The sequence below is a fragment of the Lates calcarifer genome, linkage group LG13 (assembly GCF_001640805.2).
Source record: "Lates calcarifer isolate ASB-BC8 linkage group LG13, TLL_Latcal_v3, whole genome shotgun sequence".
Classification (NCBI taxonomy): Eukaryota; Metazoa; Chordata; class Actinopteri; family Centropomidae; genus Lates; species Lates calcarifer.
The window spans coordinates 17,852,922-17,866,053 of NC_066845.1; the positions used below are offsets into that span (position 1 = coordinate 17,852,922).

At 38.8% G+C, this 13,132-nt stretch overlaps 1 protein-coding gene across 1 annotated transcript in view; it reads right to left on the minus strand.

Annotated features, from left to right (window-relative positions):
- The window catches only part of galnt9 (polypeptide N-acetylgalactosaminyltransferase 9), an 80,478-nt gene that overhangs the window by 23,115 nt on the left and 44,231 nt on the right, over positions 1 to 13,132 (minus strand). The window contains exon 6 of the mRNA XM_018669472.2: positions 6,892 to 7,009. Within this exon, the coding sequence (XP_018524988.1) occupies positions 6,892 to 7,009 (118 nt within the window). The remainder of the gene's footprint in view (positions 1 to 6,891; positions 7,010 to 13,132) is intronic.

Here is a 13,132-nt window from a genome sequence, read left to right on the forward strand (position 1 = left end):
CGTGCTAGTACTCTTCAAATACTTGGGCTTTGTCAGATCATTTCAAGTTTTCAGCCCAAGTCTGAGACATCCGTCAGAGGCAATTACGTGAACAGATTAACTAATGCATGATAATGGATGGGATGAGCCAATCTGTGCTTGTGTGACTGTATTTCCTGGTGATGATACTGTCCACTGAGAGAGCTTTTGATGCTTCCCCATAAAATCCAATTGTCTTGAATAGCAGAGGGATGTGAAATCCACAATTCATCTGGAATGCTCTTAATTACCTTGTCAAAATAAACTCAAATTAAGGTGGGAGTATCTGCAGTCAGTCTTGAAAGAGGTTTTTAATGAAGTTTATGATTCACATGGATAATAGGCAAGCTGACAAGGTCTGTCTAATTACTTATCCCCCTGGCCCTGAACACCAATCCATATACCTCAGTAACTCTCTGAGGTACACAGATTCTCACAAAGTCATGTCATCTTTCCAAACCCATTCAGGCTGAGAAGTATGCCACATGTCATTGTTAAATGGTATGCAATAAAGTATGTTTTCCAAACACACAATCTGTTGGAGGTGTAAATTACAGATGCAGCCTGGATCCGCAGGACCTGAAGTAACAACAAGACAATATAAGTCTTGAATTATATATGCATAGAACGTAACAGTGCATAAATGCAAACCATGAACATGTTTTATAATGTCAGCTGATTGAATGCAAACCCCCTCGGTAAATTCCACAAAAACACAAAGCATATGCAGAGCTGTTCTGCTTTGCCATATGTCAGCAGTAAGTCTTTCAATAGCAGCAGTAATTCCTCTGAAACAATACCTGATCTGAGTCTTGTACACAGAACCTTAACAGCTGCATCTATTCTTACTTGTCTCTCTTCCCTGGGATGGATGCAGACTGGAATATACAGTAATGAAGCATGGAGTAAGTAAACCTGAGTCCATTAAGCCCTAAAGGATTGATTCAGCCACTAAATAATGCAGGCATTGAAAAAGACAAATGCCCAATCAATATACAATGCTATTGTTACCTATACACAGGCTTTATTGATGGAGAGTAGATGGTTCCTCCCATGTTGTAGCCTGACAGTGTTGTGAGAGGATGAATTAGTCATGTACCCAGGATGGGTTGAGCAAACAGAGCAGGGTTGCAGTTAAGGCTGCCTCAGGCAAGCCCGAGAACAAGCGCAATTTAGACAAACCTAAGACTGACAACAAACAAGCTCTGGACCAAGTCAGGACCAAGATTGCCAAAAAGTCCTCTCCCAAGTCAAGTGCAACCTGGAACAGGCATTTCACCAGTAACCTTTAAATTGTGTTTCCTTATTTTGAGATGACAGAAAAACTGTTGAAACCACACTTAAAATTATCCCAGACCCAAGCACTACAGCCCTGTAGAAGATGAACTTCCCACAGTGGTTATATGTATATGCAGAGGTCAATAAATGATCCTGTATTGTACTGTTGTTTGATGCTGTGTGTGTTGCCTGGACCATAAGCTGCTACAGCATTCCTCATTATGGCATTTATCCAATAATTCTCCACATTTATCTGTTTCCATTTGCTAAAGTGTAATATCACAGTTCCTCAGAGGCCTCAGATTTGTTCTCATCTTCGGAATGACTCAGTTTGTTGGAAAGGACTCACATATGGTGAGCGCCCACTGTCATTTGTTGCTTGATGGACATGGGCACGCTGGTGATTTTGAAGCTGCCAGAATGGCTGGTGTCCACAGATGGCTGGGGCTTAATGCCGCCTCATAACGACGTTCCTACCCTTTTTTCAAGGTGACTGCTTTCACTGTGGAGGGCAGGAGGAGGTGGCTGAGGCAAGCACGACAGAGGAGCAACTTGATGAATCTAACAGCCTTCTGCTCATCATTAGTGAATACACAGACTGTATGAAGATGATTTTAGAGGTGTGAAAGACGCCAAAGTGTAGCAAGATGAATTGGTTGAGGTTGAGAGATATTTATCTTTGAAATATCAAAACAATATTTATTCTAGAGTGTATGTGGCTTTGCATGCCCATGCTGTTTAATATGAGTCTGTCACAGTCACTGTCATAACCCACAGATCAGACCAAAATGAAGGAAACAAAAACACAACTTCAAAAAAAAATTCCCAAAATTACAGCCTGCATTTTTAGAGAGTGCACTTTTTTCAGCTTTCATGAAATTGGAATACACAATGTTGTTTAGGCACAACAATCCTTTTCACAATCATTAATAGCTTGCTTAATCCTAGCATTCAGTATCAGAAATATTTTATTTTAGGTTGCAGTATAACCTCCTATCTCAATAGTGAAATATACTATATAGATATTGATATGATAATAATGCAATATTGTAACTGTATATTCTACAAACCAACACATCTGGAGTGTGGCAGCTCCCTTTGAATCAATTTGTATCTACAAATCCAGATGGCTTGTGGGGTTAATCAACTGTGTTTAAGTGTCCAGGTTTCATATGTGTATCGGTGGGGCAGATGTTCCCAGAATAAACTAAAAGCAACATCTGACTTTCTCTACCAACTGCTTTGAAGCAGCACCTGTTATTGTGCCTCCTGAAATAATGCTTACTGACTCAACCTAAGTTCACTATTTTTTTTTTCTTTTTTTCTTTCCATGATACAAAGTTACCATCTGGAAAAAATGGATTAACTGTGATATGAGTAGTAGGTGGTATTTGATACAGCATACTGTAAGGCCCTTGGGTTTATTGTCTGCCTGACTGGTAATTGATGGATCCTAGTCAACAGATAATTCATAAAGCTTTTATTAGGTTGCTACAGTTAAACAGCTATCGACAGTAACTAACCATATTGAATGTTATTTCTTTCCAAATGATTTGGAAAGCTTTTCCATTTCCAGTCAATTTGGTGGATCTGGGAGATGTAAACAGGTGGTATAATGTTGCCATAGAGGTCCTGCTTGCAGTGTAGGTATAGATGAAAAGACAAATATCACTGGAGTATTTTGATAGTGAGACTTAAAAGCTTGATGTTCCTCAGGAAAGTTCTGAAGTTACAAGAAGTGCCTTTTTTCTATGATTTCTAGGCAGTTTTATGGACATGTATTTGCTATAGGCATCTGATAGAAGGACATCCTCAGAAAGCTTGAGGAGTCACACTAAATCTAAAAAATATGTGTGTCATATCTGTGCGGTCAGATATGACTGAGTTATAACCTTGATATTTGTGGCACATATCAGCTGTGGCAATTGGGCACTACGACTTTTTAAGTACCTTAACTGACAGCATAAGTAGTGTGTCACAGCCACTGCAGCTCCAATCTTTGACTATGTTACTCAGTAACTGCACCTGTACCTTTTGACTCAGACTGTGTCCCACTGTGGAGGCACCTCTGATAGTTTGAAAAGCTCTGTTTAATAGCCACTGAATTATGTATTTTGGTATATTTTTTTTGTCATTTAATACAAAAAAAAAAAGAAAATTCAAATCTAAACCCCAAATAATACATATACTCAACGGTTGTACTGTCATCGCACTGTAATAACTCTGCTCGGGATGCAGAGGGAACCAAGTGAAGTGTAATTATGTCCCACTCCTGTCTAGCTGCTGGAACTGCTAGAGTTTAATTAGCTCCATTCTCCTCACTACAGAGAGATTATGACCAGATGCCTTGAGGCCCAGCCCAGGTGGTTATTGAGACGGGACTTCAAAGAAGGGGAGAAAAAAAAAACAACATAGAATAATTTTTTGGTTCATTACTTCTGAAAGGAGTTCCTGGTGAGTTTAATAAATGTCATCGAGACAAGCCGGGCCACCCCATGAGATCACATTTGAGTCTCTTGGACTGATTGATTGGACTGTTATGAAAATGAGACAGATTTCATAAAGCAGCTTGGATGGTTTCCTGATGGCAAAGTGAGCACATGGGCATATTGTGTGGGTAAACCCATGAAGACTCAGATTAGCCTTTTTTTTGGCAGAAAAGAGGTTACCATCATGTTTTGGCTGACAGAAATGTTTATTAACCGAATCAGTGCACGTAACAGAAAGTTGTGCCAAACTGAAGTACTCTAAATTAGGATTAAAGGGAAAAGGCAGAAATCAGTGTGGTGATTTTCATTTTTATTAGTGCATAGGGTTAGACATACATATTAAGGCCCTTCAATCATTTGTTGAAGTGTGGCAAAAAATCTTTTCTACCCTCCAAGTACACCATGTACCAGGTCTGCGCTGGTACTCATGCTGCTTCCAGGAAATAGTCACAGCCTCCCACTCTGACTAACTAACAAAAACTCTTGCCCTCTCCTGCCTCAGAATGGAAATAATACTGTTACAAACTTGCCTGAGTACTGTGTGACAAAGTTTAGCTTGCTCTAAGCAGTGTGGGTGGTAAATGACTGATACAGGTTTTCCCCCCAGGGGCCTACCGCAGCTGAGAACGTTCAGTACTACAAACGTAACTGCAGAGTTTGGTGAGACTCCCTGCTGCAGTTTGGTTGATTGTTAGACTACATACAGAGCGTGTCGGAATGAATAACTGTTTTGCACATTGATTCAAATACTTTAATCTTGTCTAATTAATTTCTTATTTCTGTTACTGTCATGATACAACATTCAAATGATTTAATAGATTTTTGTTTACTTCTGGAAAAATAATACATATGTAGCATAAAGACAATTATCACCACTTAACTCGTATTTTATCGGCTTTATGTAGTTTACAAATTAATATTTTTAAAGAATAATGTTTAAATGTTTTCGGTTTTTGCACATTGCCTTTATGTCTTCACTTAAACATGGTAGGTATCCCTGCTTCAGAGAGAGAGTTTTTATAATGGTCTTACTATGGTTGTTTCATCAAGGAAATTGTTTACTTTATTACAGAATATTAGAGGATATTAAATATAGTATAAACAATAGCCACTTCTAGCAATTTGTGTGAATGTAATTGTAATATATCACTGTGTCCATTTAAAAATAAAATCAGTCAAATCCCAGCTATCTATGGCAATCTATATGAGCTGTTAACTTTGCAAAAGTTTAAAGAGAAATAAAAATATGTACATCCTAGCCTCCTTTCTGCTTACAAAAGAGGCCAGCTCTTTGGATCCTGGCAGCCTTTTTACCCAGAGAAAGCTGTAGAAGCCACAACTCACAGAAAATTCTAAATACACCATAACCTTTCTGTGTGAACCCTGCCTTTCATCAACCCCCTGTAGTCAGATGGTACAGGGCAGCCTCAGCTATTGTGAGCTGCCCTGGCTAATTGTTAAACATGTTCTTGTCAATCAAGCCTATACCAAATGGCAACTCCTCAGCCCGAGCTACAATGAGATCCCTGAGCCACAGTAGCCTTAGAGGAGTAATTGCCGTCCACTCGCCAGAAGCCCATCTCCATTCCATTAGCAGTTGTGCAATATGAATGACTGGAGCTGGTTGTTGACTGCAGACCCATTCAAGCTTGTGCATGTGCTGAATGGCTCCTTTTTCTGTGGCATGTGTTTCATTTCCACATGGACTGGCCAAACAGGAGGAGAGGTAATTGCATTTGTGATGGCATTGTGTTCGCAGATAGAGAGGCAGATTCTCTTCACTTCATGAATCAAAAAGATACAGTAAATATTCACAGCGAGAGGAGACAAAGTCAATGAGGAATGTGCATGTGTGTGTGAATGAGAGCCAAAAGAAGTTCACTGTTACGCTATATCACACAGTTCAATAGAGTTGTTCTAACCTTATTTAGCTGCTGTAGCTGAATTGATCGTCCCCCATGAACCTCGTCTAACTCAGTTGCATGGTTTGTTAGGTACATATAAGCAGCGCTACTGAATGAGAAAACACTGTGTAACCTTGGGGGAGGCAGTTGGTGGTTGGCACATAATACATAATGCTGACTTATCACTCTATGATAATGGCAAAAGAACCAGCAGATAAAGACACAAGAAGCTAGATGATCTTGTCATTATTTTCGATTGCAAAGAAAAACATGCTATTGATGTTGGGAGGAAGCCACTCTATATGGAATAATGAGAGGCTCCGAAATGGTCATCAACAACTATAAACGACTCTGGCTTCAATAAAGCACTGCAGCAATCTGTAAATCAAGATCCATTCACCAGCCTTCGTTCAAGTGCTTTTTCAAAGGCGGCCGACACTTCAGAGGTGTCGTTGAAGCCATCTCGAGATTTTGAAATGGATGTGGGGACGACATTAAATGAAGGAGTGGGATCTTTCAAGCATTTCTCATTCCAATAAGCCCAAGGAGTGCGTTTAGATTTAGAATGGTTCCACTCGGCTGGAGAGAAACATTTTCTGAATTTAAACGCTAACCAATTCTTCAGCAAGCCCCTCGCTCACATGAAGCGTTAAATTCAACTCAAAGCAGCAGCAAAAGAGATTTACATTTTCTGTATACAGGCTTTAGAGCCTTTGGGTTGGCTGAAGATTTTGCATCAACCGGATTTTTTTTCTCCCCACTCCCATCTAAGAAACTTTGCAAAGTTTAATCATTGCTTCTGTTGACGCCCCTGGGTTTTGTATCTTAAGCTGTATCCCTCTGGCTGGGAAACACAAGAAAATTTCATCATAAGCTGCTCCAAAGTCTGACTATAGATTTCACAAATCATTCCAACCAGGACTGTTCATCTAAATATTACCCCCTCAAATACAGGATTTGTAATTATGGCTTTTTGTGTGGCCTTCCTGGTGTACCACCGCACACAGAGCCCTGCAGCTTTGAAGGAATACCTCATTATAAAACAGCTTTTCTTACAGCAATCTCATCTTCTGCTTAACACAGTGAGTTTAAATTCCGTTTCTAAAAGGAAAAAAAGTCTACATTTCAAGTTATCTATCAAAGGTCCCTTCTAATTTGAATTCATTTTAACAGCTGCATGGGTAATAATCTGTGGTCCTTACCCGCATGCCCAGCTCAATGTTCTCGCCTCCGTAGACCTCCATGCCAGGATCCAGCAGACCAATTTCACCAAAGTATTCCCGATCTACCACAAATGAGCAGCCGATCATAGCTGGAGTTCTGGAAGAGCAGAGAGAGACAGCATCTTTTGTATATTGTAATTCAACCACTAAACATTTAAATACCCACAGAGAGTGGTACAATATTGAATGCAATCATGGTTTCTGAATCAGCTTGGTAAAATACATCAAGCATTAGTTTCAGTGTTTTCATAGTAAAGTGCTCATAGTTTTAGTTTTGTTTTTTTGTTTTTTGATTTATAACCTCGGAATGGTATATTTATGCACTGAGAAGTTTGACTTATGGTAAAATGAAGCATCTTTTAACCAACCAAAAAGCTCATTTACTGGAGATAAAATGTGATTTAGAGTTTGCTGAAAATGTGGTTAATGCATACGTGTAACACAGGGAGACTCTTGTCTGTTTCAGTTGCTTTAGAGTGGACTGCACAGTTTTACACAAGATTAAGCTATAGCCCATATGGTGAAGAGATGACGAGGAAACAATCTGCTGCAGTGAACAACTTCTCAGTATTCTTTTGTGCGTTCCATTGAGACCTGAGTGACAGCATTGAAATGTTAGAATGATGAATGAATTAAAACAATAGAAATTTATCATCAGCCCTAGTTGAATCTAAAATTCAGCCACTATAACTGAAACAGAGCTGTCTGGGTTTATCAGCCCTTTTTTGTTTGTTTGTTTGCTGAAAACAGGTGCCTGTTGCCGCTTGAGACAAGGTTGATGAAAGTAATGAGAATTAAAAAAAAAAAAGTTTTGGGTTGTAAAACCAAATACCATCAGATTAAAGATGATAAAATGCTCTGTGTAGGGAACTGCAGCATCGGGGTTACAGTAATTCTCATCACTATGATATAATATTTAGATAACATGAAAATACTACAGAATATAAAAGAAAATGGCCATATCCCCCTCCCTGCCAAGTACAACAATACAGAATGGCATTTTAACAGTAAATGTCAAATAGCCCTGTGCTTAACACAGATGTTCCAGTAGAAGGACCTAAAAATACTTTTAAAACTAGCAACTCAAAAACTACCCAAGCCCAGCTGATACAGCAAGAGAGTGCTTACTTTCCACCTTTACTAAAAGAAATGGTCCCACTTTAGCTGCTGTCCCCCCAGGGCTGCTTTTCAGTACTATTATCTGTCAGGTCCTAAGTGCTCTGGGACAAAGCCCCACAGAAAGCATTACATTCATACAGAGTACTGAGCTCTGCTTTTTTTTTTCTTTTAAGTGACCAATGAGTAGCTTTATTCTTCTTTCTAAAATGATGCCCGGGTTAACCTCATACACACAGAGAGAGAGAGAGAGAGGGAGAGAGGGAGAGAGAGAAGAGGGAGATGTGTGTCTGCCACTTCAGTTTGAGAGACATGGCAGTAGGAAGTACTATTAAGTGGGAGGTGCATTATGATTCATTGACTCTGTATTAAAAGAGTGCACTGAGCCGTACAGGGTGTGAGCCAACAAGAAAGGTGCGTTTAGGTTTAGACCCCATATAAAACACTGTCTGGACCATCACCACCACCATGTTACATCGAAAAATCCTGGATCAGCAGCAAAGTAAAACTGATGCAGAGATGGATATAAACCCGCTTGAACCATTCATTTCCAGGAAAGCTTTCCTCACCATTTCTGCTGACATAAATCTTTATGGCTTGACATTGATAATGTGTCATATGAGAAGTGTCAAAATGAGTTGCTCAAAACAGGACATTTAGAAAAACAATAGTGTAGTATGAGTGACTTTTATTAGCTTGTCTTAGATTTTTGCTTCATGGTAATTTCTGGTTCTAAGTTTAACACTCCTTATAATAGCAATTTAGTTGCACTGTCTCACCCATATCATTTTCTGACATCCAACAATTTGTAGTCTTTAATATCAATACTAACTACTCTAAATACCTTTGTTCCACACTGTATGTAGCTTAAAAAGTATCTTAAAATTATCAGCACTTGCTGACTTCTATACCCTTATTGCTTGATGTGGTCTCATGCAGTCTTGTTTAAATTATAAGCCTGTGTCAGGAAGACTCTCAAGTGCCATTATTTGCACAGGCTGTGCAGATAAAAAAAGACAGACACAGCACACATTCAGCCTCGTTCACCTCATCCTTCCTCCTCTCTTGACAAGTGACCTACCTTGCTTGTCTGCAAACTTTGTGCAGCTCCCTTTGAGTGTTCCCTCTAGAAAAAAGCTTCCTGGAAAAGTAAATACTGTTTCTGTGTTTAAGTACAGACTCAGCACCTCAAGTCAGATGCATGTGATGATGAAGCTAAAACCTCTAGCTGACCACATTTGTAATGTTGGAATTCTTTTCAACACAAGATGCAGTATAATCCTGTGAAAGTAACATCCTTGCATTGGTAGTAGTAACATTTGGAGTTTTAGTGGGTGATGTTTCGGTAATGTTTGGTAGGAAAAGAAAAGATTAAATTACAGCATAAAGTTAGGAGCCACTCTCATTTGTCTGGTGTGCAATGTGATCAAACATAAAATATTAAACATTAAAAAGTAATTCCCTGACTGCAGCCAATTAACTGATGCCAATTATATTACAGCCAGTTGTGCCTCCAAAAATGCAGAAAACAGAGAGACTAAATACTATACGGGTCTGATTCCTGACAATTTTACAGCAATAAACATAACAATTTCTCCATCGACACAAACAAGAACTTTCAGTAGATTCTGATGCAGTGTAGCCACAGTTTCTACTCTGTGTGACCCTGCCATCAGTTTTGTATGAAATACGATGCAGTCTCCAGAGGCTTTTTTGTAATATTTTGTAAGTGGGAATGACACACTGAGCTATTGTTCTCTTTCTGTCACTTTTTCTCAGTTGAACTGTTCTGGCTTTTTGTACTTATATGCACACAGACTCACTTCTCTGAGGTTTGTCAAACAGCAACTTAAGAAGTGTGCAAAAAACACAAACACACACGAGAAGAGGAAATTCTAACTCACAAAATAACTCCTGGGTCACATTAGACATCGCAGATTGATGATGGAATCTTCCAGTGGATTTCTCATTTGATGTCAGTAAGTTTAGTTATTTTTAGTATACAGATGGTCAGCCTGCAGGCTCATCCACCCCTAACACCCTTTAACTTTGTCCCTCAAGAATATTTGCTTGCAGTATGCAGTATGAACATCTGATACATGTATGCAATTTGGCAGGATAAAGACTTTCATTTGAGACTGCTTACTTTTCTCCCAGATGAAGACACTGCTGTTGAAACTGTTTTTTTGAATCAGACATCTGGCTTCACTGTGACCGCTCATTTAAAATTGTATGATAGCCCAGATGACACACTAATGACATTTTCACTAAATTAGTTTTCCAAAAATTAAAAAAAGTATTTTTATTTTCTTTAACATATTTGATTCTTACAGGAGTATCTTGAAAATGATGGGTTCACTATCCTCAAGGAATTTACACATCAAAGCCATGAATTATATAAATGCAATAGAACTACTTCACTGGATTTTAATAAAAGCAGGAAATTGCTTGTCTTCTATTTTTCCCATTTTGTGACATATGTGGTTGCTATGCATCCAAAAATCAGTTCTTGACGCGAAAGTCTGTATACTTATTTTAATCATTTATGCATCATCCATTATAATTTAAAGTGAAGCAGAGCCTTCAGTCCTGTTAGACTCTCTTTGAATTAAACTTCCTTCTATCAAAGGTGCTATATGTAAGTTTTGGCTGCCCCTACATGGTTAACATGAGCATTAACAGCTTTTTACTTACCAGTCTAGAGGAACTGATGCAAGATCAGCATTAAACTTCATTCCTTTATGGCATGGAAAGCATCACCAATGTTAACTCTTGTTTGCTTCTATCTCTATCACTTCCTCTACTGAAGTTAGCATGCCAACTAATTAGCCCCAGCCCATCCTGCTCCATAATACCACTTTGCGATAGTGAGTCACTGTAGCGTCCAGTATGCAATCAATCCAGCATGAAGAAGTAACATTGCCCAGAGGGCGTATTCTAACTTTTTGTTTTGCAAATGCAGTCAAGTGTGAAGTAAACAGTTGTTAATGCTAACATTAGATATGTTGCGAAAACAACATAGAGAGCAAAAAGACATATAGCACCTTTAAGGGAAAGCTTATACTCACTTTTGTTCACCCTGCTTCATTTACACATACTGTACTTAAATCCATTCACATCTGTGTGATCTTCTTCAACTACCTGCCTCAGCAAGATGCTTAATAATGCCACAATAATAAGTGAATGGAGTACTATACAAAAGAGGAATGCTGTTTATTTATGTGTGATGCTCAAACTGTCTTTTTAAAAGGGTGATTTAAACTGCGTCTCTTAAGTGACAACAGATTCCAATCTCACAAAATAATATATACTTTTAAATGCAAGCCATCCTTAGCAACCATTTCCACGTAAGAAGCAACTATTTGCATAGATTTTGGTTGACGATTTCAGGTTTCAAAGTCACTCTATTTCCATTTGCACTACCCTCCTATTCTGTACTTTCAATAATTGCTGCAGTTGCCCAAGAAAACCTCTTTTTTTCAGGGCTCTATAATGGTTGCAATCCCCTGTACTCTCAGAATGTGGGAGTTTTGTGCCTTCTTGTATCCTTTTACTCTCTTTGTTGTTGAATATGTCCAAACAGCCAGAAAAGGCTTTAAGACTGAGCTCTGAATGGCCACAGAGCCTCTGTTGTTGATGGGCAAAAACCTTGAGGAAATAAGTGGGAGAATGATTTCCAATAGAAATCCGCACAGCCGCCACACTTCAGCCGACCCTTGGGGCGATCGGTCCATTTGCAGCAAAGTGTCAACAGGGAAACACAAACCAGCTCTGCAGTGTCTGCTCCCTTATCTTTCTTCTATCTTAAGTCCAGCAGTTGATACTCAATAATACATGATTTTTGTGGAGTTTTCGATAAGTCATCCAATATTTAGGCCCCCAAACTGTCACCACATTGTTTGTTTGCATGAGACACCATGTAAAAAATTAAGCTGTTATTGCTTTGCCTATGCTAGACCAAAGCAAGGTAATGAAACTCTGGTTTGGAATTCAGTTTTTGTTGCCCTTGGCCAAAGTATATTTGAATGTTTTAGCTTATAGTAGTTTAGGATATTAGAAGACATTCTGGCAGTCAGCATCAGTATGTTTCATATTTGAAGCTTGGCAAAAATGCAGCAACCGAGGCTTTAAGTAATACAAATCAACAAATCTACCTTATTCTGATTGCAGCAACTGTTCACTTTGCCAATGGGGTTAGAATCAACTGACAGAGTTTCCATCTATCTCAAAGAATTGACCAAAAATACTGCAGACCTCTGAACACCCCCCAGAAAGTGTGCTCCCTCAGATCCTCAGGGCAGACTCATCCCCTTCCGATGTGTAATTTTAATACTAAAGTTGATCAGGCTTTTGGCTCTAGAACATCCTGGCAGAGGAGCCACAGTAGCTACTTTACTTATGTGATTGCTTTTACTTTTTTTTTTTTTTTTTTTGCTATGACTCTTCATACTCTCTATGCTTGTCCTTGATCTTGTGGTATGTGTTTTGTACTTGTCTTAATTAATCTCAGTGTGATGTTGGCTTTTTGATTGTTAAAGAGTGTTTAGAAGTCTGATTAAGAGGGTTACTCAAATGAAGTTCATAAAAAGCTTTTATTGAGACATGAGCAAATAACACTGTAGCCCTATTGGCAACTTCCAAATCTCAGTTGTCTCAAACTGCTTTTTTTATGATAGCAGGGTAGATAGATAGATAGACAGAGAAAGCTAATTAAGGCTGGTGGTTTGTTGCTGAGACTGACCTTTGACGCCTTTGAGAAGGACTGATAATGTAGCAATATTTTTGTTCTTATCCATAGTTCCTAAAAATATGCTGAATGCCCTCAGGGTCTTGAAAAGCAAGCTGGCTGTGGGCTGCTGGTCACCTTTGGTTCATCATTTACCTTCTGTAGCCAAGAAAATAATTTTAGGTTGGAATGTTATTTCTTTTTCTATTTAAAAAAACATTCTGGTATGAAACTTTTCATATGCCAGGATGTTTTATCTTCAGGTCTGAAATCAAGATTTTATAGCATTTGAATTGCAGTGGCAATGCACCAAGCGCACAGCAGCTTTTGTAACCCAGCAGTGCCATGAATATGGAGAAGATGAAAACCAATAGCTGA